This window comes from Prunus avium, chromosome 6 (genome assembly GCF_965620075.1).
Source record: "Prunus avium chromosome 6, drPruAviu1.hap1.1, whole genome shotgun sequence".
Taxonomy (NCBI): domain Eukaryota; kingdom Viridiplantae; phylum Streptophyta; class Magnoliopsida; order Rosales; family Rosaceae; genus Prunus; species Prunus avium.
Window position 1 is genome coordinate 38,779,894 of NC_142289.1, and position 19,496 is coordinate 38,799,389.

Below are 19,496 nucleotides of genomic sequence, written 5' to 3' on the forward strand. Positions count from 1 at the left end.
TTTGATATCTTTTTATTCGTTATCACACTATTATGTTTCATCTAACACATAAATAGATATCAAGCTTTAATATAATTAGATTGTTACTTTATTGTTTATATGGAATTTTGAATGTTATATATTTAGGAATTAGACTAGTGAATTCAAAGTTGCATTTTTATGTGCTTAACATTGTTAAGATTGTTTAGGTCGATGATTTTGACTTCATAAGACTATAAGAGGTGAAAATTATTTGATGCGTTTGTTTAAACTTTCAAGTATATATAAAACTTTTGTGTTTTGTTTCACATGATTATTAGATTTGAAATTTGTGTAAATGGATGTTATGGAAAATGAAAATGGTCTCGACTTGCAGACCAATGACTTTATATTTGAACTCCCATGACACATTGTCGATGTGTGTGAGAAACCCTTATCACCTTAATAACTTTGGAAAAAAACAAAAAAAACAAAATCGTAAAACTTCTCAAACCAATTTTTCCAACCGTGATTGGGTTAGTTTGGTTTTCTATTGATTTGAGCTCAAAACCGAACTAAACCACACCACTTAATCATTAATTAGTTGTTTTTTTGTTGGATGAAATCATTAATTAGTTTGATTGTGGTTTGAGAGTGGAATCAATCCAAACTCAACCATAACCACCCATAATTATACATCTATTTTCAATTGATGATACATTCAATCATGTTTGAATCTTTAATAGTGCATTTGGATGAGGAAATTTAAAAGTATAAAGGAATTAATAAATTATGGAATCTAAAATGACGGACGGAAATGAATGTTCTATAATTTATAAAGTTTTTTGTTTGGGTAACGAATTTAAATATAAAATTTAACATTTATTTGCAAAGTTATATTTTTTTTATATAAAAAACTCAATATCTCTTGTAGTTTTAGAAATGACAACTTTTTTGATAGAATTTAAAGTTATGATTTATGACCACCAAATTTTATGTTTTTCCCCATGCAGAATTTCTAAATTTCTATGTTTTTTTAAATCAAAATACGGGAATTGGTTCATGTCAATTTAGAAATTCTAACTTTTGTAAAAATCCCAAGTTTATTTATCTCATCTAAACGCACCGAGATGGAAAGATTAAAATGACATACAAATAAAATGGAAAATTTAGAAAGTGGCATGTCTTCCAAATAAAATAAAAAAACCAAATAAATAGAAAATTCGATAAAAAGCAAAATGTCTAGAATAATAATAATAATTTAAAAGGAAAGGAAGAATTAAAATTTGGAGTTTTGTGCTTTGTGGAAAGGATGGGTTTGGTTTACAAATTAAATTTAAAGGCACGGGTATTTGGAACAAAAATTAAAAATAGAATTGCATCGTCACGAAAGATAAAATTCCCTCCAAAAATATATTTGGATAGAAAATAATTTAAATAAATCATGATTGATGAGTGACCCACAAATAAGACATACAGCTAATGATCCATTGGACTAATCAAAGTCTTTGCGCTTGCTTTTCCTTAATTAGGAGCCCCACTCCTCTACACCCACTCCTACTTTTAGCGCACCGCACTCTTTCTCCCAAAACACCCCAAAAATCAAAACTATATTGAAGTGAGAGAAGAGAGAGAGAGAAAGAGCGCCAGCCACCTTTGCAGGCTCTCTCACGCACACTCATCCGCAGCCAAAAGCCTCAAAAAGCCCTAAAACTGTAACTGAGTGGTGAGGTTGTTTGTTGCAGCAATGGCCGAGTCGACTCAGCTACAGCATGCCCAACTGGCGACGATTCTCGGCCCCGACCCGGCCCCTTTCCAAACCCTAATCTCCCACCTCATGTCCTCCTCCAACGAGCAGCGATCCCAAGCCGAGCTCCTCTTCAACCTCTGCAAGCAGACCGATCCCGACTCGCTCTCCCTCAAACTCGCTCACCTCCTCCAGTTCTCTCCCGCCCCGGAGGCCCGAGCCATGTCCGCCATTCTCCTCCGCAAGCAGCTCACTCGCGACGACTCGTACCTCTGGCCCCGCCTCTCCCCCGCCACCCAATCCAATCTCAAAACCATTCTCTTGACCTGTATTCAGCGCGAGGACACCAAATCCATATCCAAGAAGCTCTGCGACACCATTTCCGAGCTCGCCTCCGGGATATTGCCCGATAACGCCTGGCCCGAGCTCTTGCCTTTCATGTTCCAATGCGTCTCCTCTGATTCGCCTAAGCTTCAAGAATCGGCGTTTTTGATATTCGCGCAGCTCTCGCAGTACATCGGCGACACCTTGGTGCCGCATATAAAGGAATTGCACGCCGTGTTCTTGCATAGTTTGGGAAACTCGTCAAGCGCCGAAGTGAAGATCGCGGCCTTGAACGCCGTCATCAATTTCATCCAATGTTTGACGAGCTCTGCCGATAGGGATAGGTTTCAGGACCTGTTGCCGGCGATGATGAGGACACTGATGGAGGCTTTGAACAACGGGAACGAGGCCACAGCGCAGGAGGCTCTCGAATTGTTGATCGAATTGGCCGGGACCGAGCCCAGGTTCCTCAGGCGGCAGATTGTGGAGGTGGTCGGGTCTATGCTGCAGATTGCCGAGGCCGAGTCGTTAGAAGAAGGGACCAGGCACTTGGCCATTGAGTTCGTCATCACGCTCGCCGAGGCCAGAGAGCGGGCCCCTGGGATGATGAGGAAGTTGCCGCAGTTTATAAGCCGATTGTTCGCTATTTTGATGAGTATGCTTTTGGATATCCAGGACGATCCCGCATGGAATACAGCAGAGACTGAAGATGAGGAAGCGGGTGAGACCAGTAATTACAGTGTGGGGCAGGAGTGTTTGGATCGGCTTGCTATATCCCTGGGTGGAAATACCATTGTTCCAGTCGCTTCTGAGCAGTTGCCGGCATATTTGGCTGCCCCCGAGTGGCAGAAGCACCATGCCGCGTTGATTGCACTAGCTCAGATTGCTGAAGGTTGCGCTAAGGTATCGATTGTTATCATAATTGTTATTATATTATGCTAGGGATAGTGGTTGCTCCAACCACTTAGATGCTCCACAATTAATCAATGGAATGCTTTGCATGCTTTTTCTGTTGGAGTGTAGAATTTGATATCTGGTAATAAGAGCCCCGAGGTTTTTGACTTGTGTTGAAGACACTGTTGTGTGAACACTAGTACCTGACAAGTTAGAGATGTAATGAGAGACGGTCATTTAGAATCAAATTACTCGTGTTTATCCGGTTTGATTATCACATCCTTACTTACCAAGTATGAATGAAAAGTTTTCATGGCAGATATAAGACAATTATTGTGTAAAATGTTTGCACATACACGCTCGCATATCCCTACTCTTGATGCAGTTTTCAAGGGGTCAGTCTCAGTATATCATCAATACTACCGAAGGAAAAAAAAGTTCTTTATCATCAGCTATAAGAAAAGTTCATCCCCAGAGTACTTTTGTGCAGTTTCTCTTTCTTCTAGCTAAAATGAATTGCCGTTTACATTATTGTTAATGGTATTCTGTTCCTTTTTATTTTTGTTGCAGGTAATGATTAAAAATTTAGAGCAAGTGGTGGCAATGGTCTTGAACTCATTTCAAGATCCACATCCTCGTGTAAGGTGGGCAGCTATTAATGCAATTGGGCAGTTGTCTACGGATTTGGGACCAGATCTGCAAGTTCAATATCATCAGCAGGTGCTCCCAGCATTGGCTGCAGCTATGGATGATTTTCAGAACCCTCGTGTTCAGGTTAGTTCCTGGATACGGCATTTGGTCCTTTTTTTGAATAATTTATTTGTATTCAGTTTCAATGTTTGACTGGTGAAGGATTTTTTTCTTTCCATGCTAGTTTCATTTTTAACCTACAAATAAGGTGCACTATAACTATAAATACTTGAAAAGTGAAAAAAAAAACCTAAGGTGCATTTATTCCCAGGTGACCATGAAACGAATATTGACAGGCAGTTTCTCATCTTGACGATGCTTTACAAGTTGGGCACTGTAGAGCATTATGATTTGTATAAGGTTGCTTAAATCAATATTTCAAGCAGTTTGGTCATCTCACGTTACTTGAGGGGAGCCCTAATTTATTTAGTTCATTGCTGTTTGTCCTGTTTATTTTATTTATTGGGGCAGGCGAATGAGTTTTTTACCTGCTGGGAAGTCATACATGCATGAATGCATATTTCTGGTTGATTGTAGTCTCATTTATTTGGAAGTATGGCCCTTTTGAAAGTTATTACAAAGTATGTTAGAAAACAAATTGCGATGAGCTTTAGTTTGGTGAGATACCGTTGGTTTCCACACTTGCAAACTAGCCTCTGTTTGATTTGCTTTATATCCTCAATTTGTAAACGAGGGTGATGGCTCTGGAGGATATTGAATATGCTGGCATGCCCTTTATTCAGCTCGTTGTCAGGGTCATTATTGCACATGCAAGATTATCTATTTGTTGCTTTCTTTTTGTAATTTGATATCTGCAGGCACATGCTGCTTCAGCAGTGCTCAACTTCAGTGAGAATTGTACTCCGGATATTTTAACACCTTATTTGGATGGAGTAGTGAGCAAATTGCTAGTACTTCTGCAGGCAAGTGCTTCTTACAAGTATATATATGTGTGTGTATATTTATATATGTATACCACATTCATGGTACTAATATTTATTTTACTCGTGTCTAAATTTTTATGTCTCGTTCAGAATGGGAAACAAATGGTGCAAGAGGGAGCCTTGACTGCTTTGGCATCAGTTGCTGATTCATCTCAGGTATTGTTCTATATAATATACTATTCTAGTTGATTTTTGTTTTTTTTGTTTTTTTTGTTTTTTTTTGTTTTTTTTTGTGGATGATTCAATCTGATGGTAATTGGATGTGTAGGAGCATTTCCAAAAATACTATGATGCAGTTATGCCTTACCTAAAAGCTATCTTGATGAATGCAACTGATAAATCTAATCGTATGCTTCGCGCCAAATCCATGGAGTGCATTAGTTTGGTTGGTATGGCTGTTGGAAAGGATAAATTCAGGGATGATGCTAAGCAGGTAAGACATTATATATTTGAAACCACCTTTCCTTGTATTGGAGCATCCTCCTTTTAGAATTTGTATTCATGTATCTTGCATATCAATGGCTATTGAACGGACGCAAGAGTATGGACTACTTCAATTTTTTATTTATTTAGCTGCTTATCCATATCAAATTTATAATTTGCTATTTTGATTCATTTCCTACCTTTCCCCCAAAATTTAAATTTGATTTTGTCAGAAGTTAACTTTTCCTTTCTCTTGTGCACTCTACAATATTCAAGTTATATGATTAAGCTCTTTTCTATTTCTTGAATGAGAAATAAAAAAAATTGAGTATTTTAACCTGTTAAAATGCTGCTGTCATTTTACTAATCTAAGAAATATGTTAGAGCAATGCTGCCAATTTCTTGTTGGTGTGTTTGAGTCAGCTAATTTATATACTGATATACTGAGGCTTGTAAGTACAGATTGATCCTTACTATTTTCTCTATAGGTCATGGAAGTGCTGATGGCTTTGCAAGGATCTCAAATGGAGACAGATGATCCAACTACAAGTTACATGCTACAAGTATGCTCATATCCCATAAATTGCACACAAATTGCTACAATACCAACTTATTATTTGCAATAAAAATTCATCTACAATGCTGTAGGCATGGGCTAGACTTTGCAAGTGTTTAGGACAAGATTTCCTCCCCTACATGAGTGTTGTGATGCCTCCTTTGCTTCAGTCTGCTCAACTTAAGCCAGATGTAACCATTACATCTGCAGATGACAATAGTGATATTGATGACTCTGATGATGAAAGGTACGATATTTTTTTAAAAAAAATCACCTTTTGCCCTTTATGTAAGAAAAGTACGACACGCATGCATAGTGTGCTTGAATGTGCCATCACTACCTTTTTTTTGGTATCCTTCCTAAAGGTTACTGAAAGCTGGATCTAGTGTAGACTCTATGATCTTTCACCACATTTACACCATTATCTGCATGCCCCAAAAACTAGTGTGCATGGGTAACCATAATGGCTTTAACATCCATATCAACATTTTTATATGCTTAAACTCTTGATGGTTATCTGAGTAAATTCCCAATTTCGTAGTTGAAAGTGTGTGAGGTGTAGTTTTGGTAAGGGAGTGCATAAGATATTATGATCTAGCAGTAGTGTTGTTATTGCTGCAGAGTGGTACTTGCTGTCTTGCTAAAAGTTTCCTTTTCCATTACAGTATGGAAACAATTACTCTTGGGGATAAACGGATTGGAATCAAGACTAGTGTCCTGGAGGAAAAAGCTACAGCTTGCAATATGCTGTGTTGCTATGCTGATGAGTTGAAAGAAGGATTCTTTCCGTGGATTGATCAGGTCTTTCATAGCGGGCCTTGTTTTTTTCTTGCCTGGCTTTCTCTAATATGAAACTTAAAAAGGTCATATTTTTGTGTAGGTTGCTCCAACTTTGGTTCCACTTCTTAAATTTTATTTCCATGAAGAGGTTAGGAAGGCGGCTGTTTCAGGTAGTATTGGTTTTTAATATTAGACATTCTTGTTTTCCCATTCCTCTTCACATGTTGTTGGAGGTTTGTTTCATTTATTGATTAAGAAAGATCATCTTTTTGTTTCTAGCAATGCCGGAGCTACTGCTTTCTGCAAAATTAGCTATAGAGAAAGGGCAAGCTCAGGGTCGTAATGAAACCTATATAAAGCAATTGTCTGACTACATTGTCCCAGCTCTGGTGGAAGCATTACACAAGGTAGTTTATTGTTTGTCAATTAAGCCTCGATGAGGGGTGTAATGATATAAATTTTTCCTGAAGTATGTGAGTGCAATTTGTATGCAGGAACCTGATACAGAAATATGTGCAAATATATTGGACGCATTAAATGAATGCTTACAGGTCGGTCATAAATTTAAGAAATTTAGTAAACTTCTTTTATGGCATGGTTTGTTTAAGTTTTTGCACTTAGTCTGCATGAATTCACATTTTCAGTAGTTATGGAGTTAGTATTTTTTTTCCCTAGTACTCTGGAACAACGTTGTCAATTTACTTCTTGCTGGGTACAAATAGACGATGCATCCAGAATGTAATTGGATGATGGATACTCCTTACCTTGCCCTGTTTTGCTACTGTTATTCTTAATTTATTTTCTTTTCAAATGAAAAAAAATGGTTTGATTTACAAGAACTTTAGTAATTAAATCTGTCATTAAGATTTTGGACCTTAACTTTGAGTTGGTGGCAGTCACTGCTGTATAAAACTATATGGTTACTCTATTATTTTTGTTTGCATGGAAGATTCGTGTAGCCACCCAACTGTTTCGGAATAAAATTTTATTTGAGTATGAATCCATCTTATATTGTGCCTTATTTCTTGAGTATGTACCCATTCATGCTTGCTTTGTATCCTTTCTTTTAGATATCTGGACCACTTTTAGATGAAAGCCAGGTCAGATCCATTGTGGAGGAGATAAAGCTGGTGATAACTGCCAGTTCAAGTAGAAAAAGAGAAAGAGCAGAAAGGACCAAAGCCGAAGATTTTGATGCTGAGGAAGGGGAGCTCATTAAAGAGGAAAATGAACAAGAGGAAGAAGTTTTTGATCAAGTAAGTTTTTTCAAATACAATCCTTCAGTAGCACATCAATAATACTGATGTTTGTTTGTGTGGCCGTTGTTTGTATATTGGGGATATTTGTCATGGTTATTTTAAACCCTATTTTCTGGTACCAGGTGGGAGAGATCTTGGGAACTTTGATCAAAACGTTTAAAGCCTCTTTCTTGCCTTTCTTTGACGAGCTATCATCATATCTGACACCTATGTGGGTAAGTTCTGTCTCAAGGAAGCACTTTTTTTTTTCAGGTTCCAACTTGAAGAGTTAACTTGTTCACTCCCTCTAATTGTCATTTTGAGGGACCAGCATGCTCATACGTACAATTGCCTAACTTATTATTTTATGTTGCTTGGTTTTGTTTTTCAACCTTTTTAGTTAATTTCTTATTATATTAATCATTTTGGGTCCTAAACACAGGCCAAGGATAAAACACCTGAAGAGAGAAGGATTGCAATATGCATCTTTGATGATGTTGCAGAGCAGTGTCGTGAGGCAGCTGTAAAGTAAGCTTGCTCTGTTAGAATTGTTTGGTTGAAATAATTCTTATTATTGTGAACTCATATTCGTTCTGATGTGTTTGGATCAGATATTACGACACATTTCTTCCTTTTCTATTGGAGGCTTGCAATGATGATAACCCTGATGTTCGACAGGTCTGATCTCACCAAACTGTTCTAATGTGTCAGGTTGCTTTTTCTAATAATTGTTATGTGATTCTTTTATTTTCCTTTCCTATCCTTTTCAGGCAGCTGTATATGGACTTGGTGTCTGTTCAGAGTTTGGCGGGACAGTAATTAAACCTCTTATTGGCGGTAATGCTGCCTGTATATCTTAAATAGTTGGAATATTTCTGTATGCTTATTATAGGTAACACTTTCTAGTGGCTTTATCTTTATCCAGAGGCTCTCTCGAGGCTAAATGTTGTGATTCAGCATCCTAATGCCGTGCAACCGGAAAACCTAATGGCATATGATAATGCCGTTTCTGCCCTAGGAAAAATATGTCAATTTCATCGTGACAGTATTGATGCAGCTCAGGTACTTCCATTTATTTGTTGTAGTCATAAATAGATTTATCAGAAGTTTTGTCCTTGATGTGGTGAAGGAACATATGTACAAAAGTACTGAATGAGTTACCAGAATAAGTTTATGTACTACTGTAGCGCATACAATGTACCCTAATAACTTTCGTAATACTACTGTTCTATTATAGCTTGTCATCTTTTTCTTTTTAAATTTATTGGTATCTTGCTTTTATTGGTCTGTTAATCTTTAATTTCTTTGCTCCATGATTGTCAATTTTCTGGCATTTGGTAGGTTATTCCTGCATGGTTGAACTGTTTACCGATTAAAGGTGACTTGATTGAAGCTAAAGTTGTTCATGATCAGCTGTGTTCTATGGTAGAAAGGTAGAGCTTCAATTTTGTTTTAATTGTGCCATCTCCTATTACTTGTCTTTTCATATCTTTAAGCTTTGGAATACCATTACCAAGAAAATTTATAGTGGTGCACTATTGTAATCCATCTACAGGTCTGACAGGGAACTTTTGGGTCCCAACAATCAGTATCTTCCCAAAATTGTCGCAGTGTTTGCCGAGGTTTGTGATCTATAAAATATCTTTGCACTCTTAAGCTTAGTATAGTTTCTCCCAGTGGCCAGAAATCATGATTTTCTCAATAATGCATGGCTTAGTATTCTATTCCATCAGTTGATTTGAATACGTATATTTTATTAGTGATTTTTGTTGACATGATATGGGTACATCATTTATCATGTGGTATAGGTAAAGAGATGTACATCTTGGTTAATTAAGCAATATTCATGTGGCAAGATTGGGGACTGATTAACTAACTAGTAGAACCTAAATCTAATTGCTTTATTTTTCTCGTCTTGCTGATAATTGTAACAACCTGCAAAACAATATATTTGCGCAATAAGATGGCACCATTAAATGCAGATTCATTCCATGTAATACATCTTCAAGCTTCCCTGAATATTTCCTCTGAGGGTTATGATTGTTCCTGTAGGTTCTTTGTGCTGGCAAGGATTTAGCAACAGAACAAACTGCAAGCCGGATGATAAATCTATTACGGCAGCTTCAGCAGACTTTGCCACCAGCTACCTTGGCCTCCACTTGGTCCTCCTTACAACCCCAGCAACAGCTTGCACTGCAATCTATCCTCTCCTCATAGTATGTTGGCCTTGCAGTGTGCATATTGCTGCTTTCAGATACACCGTCCCTGTCTTGTGTGTTAGTTGCATCTGTCACCAATTCTTTTCCATAAGATGGTACCCATCAGTCATTTTTGCGTAAAGTTTTACAGCAAGCCAGCATCTGATTAAACGTGGAAGTCATGATTGCGATCTGTTCAATCAAACCCTTTTTGTAGGATGTGTATATGCAAGTGTCAAGTGTTAATTATTAGTGCAATTTTGAGTCCAAAAGAAGAAAGAAAGGCAGGTAATTGTGGTTTGTGCGCTTGTTCTTTTTGATTTTTGGTGGTGCCTAAGGTTCTGAGGGTTGTTGGTGAGAAAATTCTTGTATCAGTTTTGGTCTTCTTGTGTTTTGGTGTTTCCTACGCCTCCATTATGAGAATCCGTTGACTAAACTATCGATGGCAATTCTTTCATTATGTTTGCAATCTTGATCCCAAAAGGCAATAAATTGGCTTATGGTATGCTATTGTGTTGGAACCATTTTTTATTGCACCGACATTTTATAATAATTCTGAGTGTGTTTGTGAAGAACTTTGATTTGATTGTGCAGAGTAAATCAAAGTTTCTGTTACATTACATCCGCATAATTTAGGATCACCCAAAAATTATCATATTTTCTGGTTCCATTGCTTTAAGCAAGAATGCAAAAATGAGAAAATGAGTTGCTGGGTAAACTTTATTGGTTGGTTGGGTTCAACTCGTTTTAACTTGATGCAAAATGCTTCTGTTGGACGCGAACAACTTATTCAAACTAGAATGACCAAAAAGCTTCCTATTCGATGCTTACTTCAAACTAGGTTCTATCATCTGGCCCTCTACCTGAAGTTGGAATCCGATGAAGTTGAGCGTTGTCCTCGTTTGATGACTCGGTCTGAACTGAACTATCTCAATTAAATTAGCTTAATATTCTTAAAGAATTGGTTCGAACTCAATTTATTCTCTGTTTGTTTTTTGGTTTTTATCTTTTTATGAATACATGATTAATTTGTATTGTAGGCAGCAGCATGTTTGTTAACGCAATGCAGCAAGCAAGTGTTTGGTGTGTAATGTCAAAAGAAAGATTCCACCAAACACAGCGTGCACAATGAGATTCCCATCAAATTCATTGTATACAAATCCAATGCGAGCTGTCGTTTCCCTTTCTATATACGCCATGTGTCATGCCTTCGTGCTCTCACGAATTTTGCTTCTTGGTTCCGTTGACCAAGTGGTGGTGAGGAGTGACGACAACTACTCCCGCCCTCTGCCCTACTACTTCTAACCATGCTTTGACTTCTCAAGTTGTCACTTATTTTATCTTCTTTTTTTATTTATTTAATATTTTATTTTTCTTTATACTTATTTATCACCTTCTTAACTTATCACTTTGTGGGTTTTGGATTGGTGCTTATATTATTTGGAGGCAAAGGCAAAAGATTTTCTATAAAAGAAAAGAAATGAAGGAAAGGAATGGATTGCATTTCCCATAGAGACAGAGACAGAGACAGAGAGACAGGGAGAAGAAACACAAGTAAAAATAACCAAATAACTAATGTATGATTTAGTCTTGAGCGAACTTTGATAATTCAGTCATCCTCAGTTAGAAACAAACTCAAATCGACATATGCTGACATGAGAAAGAAAACGAGCCACCCACTACTACCAACAAAGGCTTATATAACTCACAACCCACCATTTTGCTCTCTCAGTGATTGACAAAATCTCTCTTCAACCAACATATCTGCCATGGAAGAAGAACATGAAGAAGCCCCAAAGCAGCAAAAGGAAAAAGGGGTCTCAGTCTCGGCCAACAAACAAAGCAAGTTGAAGACCAAATGCAAGTTCGTTGGGGTGAGACAAAGGCCATCAGGGAAGTGGGTGGCAGAGATCAAGGACACAACAAAGAAGATAAGAATGTGGCTGGGAACCTTTGAGACTGCTGAGGAAGCTGCTCGAGCTTATGATGAAGCTGCTTATCTTCTTCGCGGCTCCAACACCCGAACCAACTTCTCCACTCACGTCCCTTCCAATTCTCCACTCTCTTTGAAAATCAGAAATCTCCTCAACCACAAGAAAAGTTTGAATTTGAAGCAAAAACAAAGCCCTCCACCAACCCCCAACAGCAGCTTAAAATCCACCTCTATAGCTGCTACAACTACTAGAATTAGTTCTAGCTCTAGCATTTGTAGCAGCAATGTTCAAGCGTTTAGTGACACTTCATCAGCCAACTGCAATGCTAATTCTAGTTCTTCTCTGCCTTGCTACAAAAGCCAGGACATTCAAGCGTTTGATGATGCATATAGACCAGACCTTAGCAACTGCATTGGGGAGCTTCAACCGGCTATGTTTCATTTGGATCAGTCATGGCCGTTCCTAGCTGGGTTTGATCAGCTTCCACTAACCCATGAAGGGATGGACTTCACAAAAGGCGTTGGTAATGTTGCAGCAGCAGAGGCAGAGGCAGAGGCAGAGGTGACGGAGTTTGAGCGCTTAAAGGTAGAGAGGCAGATATCAGCTTCGATTTATGCAATGAATGGAGGGAATGAGTATGTGGACAATGAGTATGATGGAAGTGATGCTTTATGGGATCTTCCTACTCTCTCGCAGTTGTTCTGCCTTGGCTGATGTGATGATGGCTGGCTGGCTGCTAATCTTTTCCTCTCTTTTCTCTGAGTTTTATAGTTTTGAACGAGTCAGTCTCTTGAGAGAAATCATGTTTAGAGCAAGGCTCTTAAAAGCATGAAAATTATAGGAACCTGTATGATATTAATAGTTTGTACTATAATTCTCTGCTATTGCGGATTTGTTTCAGCCAGCTCTTCTCTAAGTTTTGATTAACAATTGCTTTGATATTGGTGGTTGAAAAATGAAGGAAACCATCCTCAAAAATTGAGGACAGGTTTAAATTTCTTTTTCATTCTCAATTTACACTACTTCAAACTCTGCTGCTGTATTGCCATATCCACATGTTGTGTGTAGAGCCAAAGGAAAATAATAAATCAGCCTTTTGATGATCATGATCACTGCAAATGCTGTCAATGCCTCAATGCCGTGGAGGTTCAGCAGGTTCGAAAAATCGGCCTAGGAGGCCGCCTAGGAGCGCTAGGCGGGAGGACACCGCCGCGATTTCACCCTACTTGTTAGGGGTAGGCGCCAGGGAGTTAGGCAGCTCCTGGGCGCCAGCCTAGGCACCCTAGGCGGCCTGGTCGCCCTCCTAGGCGGCCTAGGCGGCCTGGGCGGGCGTTTTGCCGTTGAAGAGCCGACGAGGCGCGGTTGAAGCGCGCAGGAGGCGGCGACGCGTAAGGAGGCGCTGAGGTGCTGCTTGTTAGGAAGAAAGACCGAGAGAGAGATCTAGAGAGGAAGGAGAAGGCGGCGCTGGGAAGGAGTTCTCGCTGGGGAAGAAGATATCTGACTTTATTTTTAATATAACTCTTTTTTTTGGTCATAAATATTTATTTTAACTAACGGGTTGGGTTTTGTAAAATGGGCTTAAACATTGTATTAAAAGTGGGCCTATCTTGAAGTTACTTTTTAAATATCAAGATTACAGAAAATACAAAAGTAAAAGTCAGATAATTATTAAAGTTTTGTTTGATATATTCTTTAATTTTGCATGATTTTGGTCTATAATTGCGCATCCTTATGGTTTCCCAAAAGGATGATTTTGCTTAAAACCACATATATTAAGTAATTTGGGAGTTCATCTACTCGACCCGAGTCCTCATTTTTCTATTTAGGTGTCAGCTGTTACAGTCTTACAGAGCAAGCTGGAATGCAAGATCTTGGAGCAAATGCTGGTGATTTTGATGACGATGAAGGTGGGGGCTTGGTTAGTAAGATCTTTCCTTTTATGTTTTTATTTTCTATTAACACAAAGAATTTGTGGACTGATATGATTGCTAAGAACTGTTTGCTCTGGCTCAACAATGTCTGGGAATAATTGTTGAATGTATGGAAGCTGCTGCTGCTCCATTGCTTTGAAGCTTTTTGGCTGCTCAAAAAATAATTTGAACTACCATCTCTTGTACTCCTGCCAGCTTTTTAACTAGCAGATATTGGAAAGATTGCTCATTTAAGATTGTTTTTTTTGCTAGCAGATTATTTTTTGGTGAAAACCAAGGTATCCCCGCGCGATTGCGGGGACTAACCCTCGAGGTACTATCGGGCGCAAAGCGGGGACCTCTCCCAACAAAGTCTGCTCTATTCGCAAGCGCCTGGGATCGAACCCAGGACCTCTTGTTTAAAGGATCCAAGCCCCTTCCACTTGGACCAACTCCTGTTGGTTGCTAGCAGATTATTGCTTTAACTAGTAAGATATGCATTGTCTCTCAAGGCATTGCAGACATCAGCACTGCAAAGACAAGGGTGATAGTTTGGCATAGAAAGAGTGTCTGCACTGCATAATTTTTGTTGTTGACCTGAGTGAAGGTGATTGACGTATTGTTTTATTAATCTTACAGTCATTGAATGCCCGCTCTCGATAAATTCTCATGCAGAAATTGGATCGCAGTGGCTCTGGATCAGGGTTGGTATTTTCTGAGCACTTTATTCTATTTTGAATTGTTTTAGTTGGTCTTACATTGGCTTTGTATGCAGTATTTCTGGTCCCCTAGGCACTCCCGCTGTCAATAGCACCGGTGTTTCTTTACCAACGGCACCACTCCTGGGAGCTGCATCACCGCTGGACTTGGTGTTGCTATTCCTACTGCTACTCTTCCTTCTATAGATACAGTTGGTGTTCCAAGCGAATGAAAAATATATTTGATCCAGCAGTTGAGGTTGGTGGTGGATTCTTCTGATACTGAGATTTTCTTCATTCCCTTGGTGGTTATATTATGTTATATAATTTGTCTCACCTGACCTACAAATTGGGTTTTGTCAAAACTCGAAAAAATTCAAAGTAATTTCTTATACGCATTTACCTTCAAATTTAAATAACCATTGTTTTTTTTTATGCGCTTAAATAACCGTTGTGGTATGTCCTTGTTTGTTTATGTTTTTCCATTAAATAATGCAGATGTGAAACAAGAATGAAGAAAAGAGATGCAGGAAAATTACAAAAGATAAAAAGTCCTTATTTCTTAAATAGTATAGCCGCGCGGCTATACCCTTACTTACCAGTCTGGCCGACCGGCTATACTTATTTTGACACATAGGCCCCTAATCGCTAGGGGTTTTTTTTAATATATTTATAAATAGTATAGCCGCGCGGCTATACGCGGTTTGTTATCAATGTTTCCAAAAACGGTATAGCCGCGCGGCTATATTTATTTTGACACGTGCGTGCCTAGTCTCTTGGCGGGACTGGTTTTATAAATAGTATAGCCGCACGGCTATACGCGGTTTTTTTTTTATAAATAGCAGAGCCGCCCGGCTATACGCGGTTTTTTATTTTTTATTTTTAACTGGGCTGAAATGGGCCTGCTGACGACCAAAATCAAGCAGAGCTTGAAGTCTTTTTTGAAGTCTTTTTTGAAGTCTTTCTTTCCAGGCAATGAACTAGCTTTTAACCAATTGTTATAGAAATTTCAATTACATATCCAATAAATAATGTTTATGCTAAATATTGCTATTATGTGTGGACATAATAGAAAATTGAATTTGTTCGTTAGCGGATTGATGGCATAATAGAAAAGTGAGGACAATATGATAAATTTATACTTTTTTATATTAAAAAAAATAAAATTACAAACAAAATCATATAATGGGACACAAATACCCATTTTATCTTTCTTAATTCAAAAAAGAAAAGAAAAGAAAAAACAATTGCCACAGCGGCTAGTAATAATAAGGATCATACATATAATTAATTATAGAAGTAGTTACACAACATGATTACAAGGCCTGAGACCACGTAGATGACAGAGGCAGTACATTTGAACCAGAGAGGAAATGGGATTGTAATGCAAATGAAGAAGGCTGTGATTCCAAAAAAGACCCCAAAAGAATGGAAGAGATCAACTGTTATTCTTGGACAGTTGTTGTTATGAATAAATTTGCTAACCATGATGCAAGCAAAGGAAAACAGGATCGTGAGTCCGAGAAATTGAAAGGTTAAAGGGAGCTGGTTGGAGTGAGCTTGGACGGGTGTGAGAGCCATGGCAACGCCTGTTGACAAGCAATACACCACAATAATCTTTGCCCAATCTAAGCTTTGGGCTGCTGCTGCTGAAGTACTTTCTGGGTCTACAAGGAAGTCACCAACCATCCTCTTGGCGGGTCTTGCCACGTGTTTTTCCCATGCTTGATCCGCCTCCACGCGGTGCTTTGAGAATACTTCTGTGGCGTCGAGGCGATGCATGTTCCAGTTTCGATGGCTGCAGAGCTGACGAATCTTTTGCAATTGGCGGTCTGCCAAAATGCAAGTGTTTTCTTTAATTTTGGAAATAGCTGTTTGAAGAAGCCTCTCTTGCGTTTCCTCATCGTTGATACCACAAGCTTCGCCCCGCAAATACTCATCCATTTCAGGCATCCCTATAGCCTTCCTGATTCCGTGAGTATATTCTGCTTCAGCAGTGGAATCGAACATTCTCCTCACCTCATCCACCAAACCGGCCTCCACCATCCGATCCACTCTCTCCGATACAAAAGACTTGAGCACCGGCAGCGCCACATCCACCCATATAAAGCAACACTCGCACTTCATTCTGAACTCGGGGTGGTCGTCCACCAGAGCTTCGATGTAGGAATTCGAGCCACCGGTGATGATGGGGAGCCTGTCGCGCTCCAAGATCGATTCGATAGCCAAGGATGCATGCTGCTTGAAATCATTGGCTGTGAAGTTGAATTTTGGATCCATTATTCCAAGCAAGTGGTGAGGTATGCCTCTACACTCCTCTTCAGTGACTTTGTTGGTGACAATGTCCAAGCCTTGGTAGACTTGCATTTCGTCCGAGTTTATAATCTCAGCAGGGAAACGGGTTGCGAGGTCTATGGCAAGCTTGGACTTGCCAGTCCCGGTGGCTCCCATTACAACAATAACCTTATCTTTTCGCCTGAAAGAAGGATCCATGTTGATGCTGGGCAAGCCAGGAGACATGAAAAGTTTCATTGTAATTAATAGAAACCTGCCAGGTTGACCCAAAAACACAGGTAAGATTTCAATTCTGTGGAAAATAAATTTATACACAAAATTAGACATGAAAGCAAAGCATGCCTCATCACATGATTTTTTGGACCACTGTACCTTTAAAAAAACGCGGCGACTTGTTGATATAAAAATGGCCTGGCACTGGCAGGCACAAGAGCTTCTTGCTGTAGAGAAAGAGAGGAGAGAAAAACCAGAGACAGAGAGATGCTGATCTCGTATTAGCTTCCTAATTCTCAAAATACTGTTTGGTTTGTGAGAAAATGATTTATGACGTCAGGTGGATTTGTTTGATCTGCTTTTCTAGCTTGAAGGTTTTGAACCTGAATGATCACTGCCTGCTTGAAGGTATTTATGGTGGTGGGAAAAGGCTAAGGCAACCGAGGGTTGTATGGGATTGTCTTGTGATTTCAATGGATCACAAGACACGTGTATATTTTGTGGTGAAATGTTTTGGGCATAGAATCAATGTTTTATAATGTGAAGCTAAAGGTAAGGGTCAAAGGACTAAAGTGGCTCTGATTTAGTGTTTGAATATCCTTAAATTGGAAATATATATATATATATATATATATATATATATAATAATATGATCTTATAGCAATATTTGGGACAGATGGACCAGAGAGGATATGGGATTGTAATGCAAATGACTTGTCAATGGGATTGTAATGCAACTACTTCTAACCTTGCTTTGACTTTTATCAAGTTGTCACTTCTTTTTATCTTCTTTTTTATTTATTTAATATTTTATTTTTCTTTATACTTATTTATCACCTTCTGAACTTATTTCTCTAAGAAATTTGATTGGACCCACAGTCACAAAACTTTTGGCTGAATTTTACACTATTTGAGGGGCAATCGAGGTGCGAGATTGGACCCACAGTCACAATGCATAAATCAGTAATGAACACAACATGGACCCCACAAGTGCCCATAAAATAAATAACCCCCCTCGAAACGGCTGGAGGTTGCACCAAGTTGTGATTTGCTCAAGAGTTTGAATTTTCAATCCATTTTTCCTTTGTAAGAAGAGCCTTTGATATTATCTCATATCCTCCAGAAAAATGAGAAATACGGGCACTGATTCTTCTTCTTATTGTTATTATCAGTCTCTAAAGGCATTCCTCGGGAAAATAATACCCATTATTAATAGCAGTTTTTATCATTACCATGATGATGTTGTTGATCACCCAGAAAGTACTTCAGCTGCCCCCGAAGCCGAACCACAACCATCTGTACCAGCAGCAGTAGCAGCAGCTAGGCCTAAGACAACTAAGTACCAAAACTTAGATTGGGCAAAGATTATTGTGGTGTATTGCTTGTCAACAGCCGTTGCCATGGCTCTCACACCCGTCCCAGTTCACTCCAACCAGCTCCCTTTAACCTTTCGATTTCTCGGACTCACGATCCTGTTTTCCTTTGCTTGGATCATGGTAAGCAAATGTATTCACAACAACAACTGTCCAAGAATAACAGTTGATCTCTTCCATTCTTTTGGGGTCTTTTTTGGAATCACGTCCTTCTTCATTTGCATTACAATCCCATTTCCTCTCTGGTTCAAATGTACTGCCTCTGTCATCTATGTCGTCTCAGGCCTTGTAATCATGTTTTGTAACTACTTCTATAATTAATTATATGTATGATCCTTGGTTGAGTGACACACATGGGAAGAGGGAAGAGCAGAGCTCTCTAACTCTAAGTCAAAGGGCGCCGATGATATACCAAAAGCTATCAAAATTCTACCAATAAATGAAGGAAAATTGACCAAAATCATAATTTAGTCCCAATCAAATCACACAATTTCTCTAATTAATTGCTATGCTCTATGGACATCTTCCATGCCGCACACACTGGTAGCTTATGTTTCATCTTTTTGGTGCTATGAACACCTCTCCATATTTCTGCTATTACTATTCTCTATGGACAATATAACATCTTGGTTTCCTTTTTGAAGCCCTCTCCAAATACTCTTTCCCCTGCTTCCCAAAATAAGAGTTTGTAGTCTTAGGGCCAAATAAGAATTAAAATAAGGCTTAATAGCTACAGTGCACCCTGAAACATTGGTCAATTCTCACTTTACCCCCTTAAAGTTAAAATGACCCACTTTGCCCATTTGACTAAGGTTTGATGTTCCACATTGCCTCTACCGTTAACTCCATCCAAAAGTCCGTTAAATTTGATGATGTGGCAGGGGTGTTTTAGTGATTTTGTGCACCTAGGTGTTTTAATTATTTAAAAAATTAATAAACAAACATAAAATTGAAAATAAAATAGATTTTAGAAAAATAAAAAATAAAAACACTTTCGCATACTCTAGTAGCTTCTAATCCTCTGGTTGCTGCATCTCATTTTCGCATACTTTTCGACCCCGAATATTGTTTTCCTGTTTTTTTAATTTTTAATTTTTACCCTCTATTGAAAATCACTTATAACAAGACTATTAACATTCAGTTTGAGCATGCTCAGATGACTGAGAATTTGAGAGTTTAACTGATGTGCAGCGGGGATCATGAAGTTCGATGTGTGAAAAGGAACTTGTTGTTGGAAGCTCTTGCAAATGAGCTCCCTAGTGGCACACCATCAGGTTCTCATCCAAGGTGGTTTCAATTGACGAATCGGGCTACTTTAAGC

General features: G+C 38.7%; 2 protein-coding genes and 1 pseudogene across 3 annotated transcripts; 2 read left to right on the top strand and 1 right to left on the bottom strand.

Moving 5' to 3' along the window:
• Positions 1–1,523: 1,523 nt before the first annotated feature.
• EMB2734 (ARM repeat superfamily protein) lies at positions 1,524–10,257 on the top strand. Its single transcript, XM_021961047.2, has 20 exons — positions 1,524–2,932; positions 3,494–3,697; positions 4,432–4,536; positions 4,648–4,713; positions 4,826–4,990; positions 5,469–5,543; positions 5,629–5,783; positions 6,202–6,337; positions 6,417–6,486; positions 6,596–6,723; positions 6,811–6,867; positions 7,387–7,572; positions 7,698–7,790; positions 7,997–8,082; positions 8,166–8,232; positions 8,325–8,391; positions 8,480–8,616; positions 8,896–8,987; positions 9,110–9,176; positions 9,607–10,257. The coding sequence occupies exons 1-20, from the start codon at positions 1,706–1,708 to the stop codon at positions 9,769–9,771; spliced, it is 3,348 nt and encodes a 1,115-aa protein (XP_021816739.1). The 5' UTR covers positions 1,524–1,705; the 3' UTR covers positions 9,772–10,257.
• A 913-nt stretch (positions 10,258–11,170) lies between these two features.
• LOC110759040 (ethylene-responsive transcription factor ERN1) lies at positions 11,171–13,214 on the top strand. Its single transcript, XM_021961063.2, has one exon. The coding sequence runs from the start codon at positions 11,522–11,524 to the stop codon at positions 12,398–12,400; it is 879 nt and encodes a 292-aa protein (XP_021816755.2). The 5' UTR covers positions 11,171–11,521; the 3' UTR covers positions 12,401–13,214.
• Positions 13,215–15,488: 2,274 nt separating this feature from the next.
• LOC110759012 (adenylate isopentenyltransferase 5, chloroplastic pseudogene) lies at positions 15,489–17,183 on the bottom strand (annotated as a pseudogene). The gene is made up of 2 exons (XR_015836454.1): positions 16,962–17,183; positions 15,489–16,842 (listed from the first exon to the last, which is right to left on the bottom strand). The product of XR_015836454.1 is annotated as an adenylate isopentenyltransferase 5, chloroplastic pseudogene (transcript).
• Between the last annotated feature and the right edge of the window lie 2,313 nt (positions 17,184–19,496).

What these genes read in the sequence shown, in the direction of transcription:
- LOC110759040 (XM_021961063.2), top strand. Translation starts at nt 11,522, where the DNA reads ATGGAAGAAGAACATGAAGAAGCCCCAAAGCAGCAAAAGGAAAAAGGG.
- EMB2734 (XM_021961047.2), top strand. Translation starts at nt 1,706, where the DNA reads ATGGCCGAGTCGACTCAGCTACAGCATGCCCAACTGGCGACGATTCTC. An exon ending in AATTGCTAGTACTTCTGCAG is followed by an intron (nt 4,537 to 4,647) that starts GCAAGTGCTTCT and finishes TGTCTCGTTCAG; the next exon opens with AATGGGAAACAAATGGTGCA. An exon ending in TAGGAAGGCGGCTGTTTCAG is followed by an intron (nt 6,487 to 6,595) that starts GTAGTATTGGTT and finishes TTTTGTTTCTAG; the next exon opens with CAATGCCGGAGCTACTGCTT.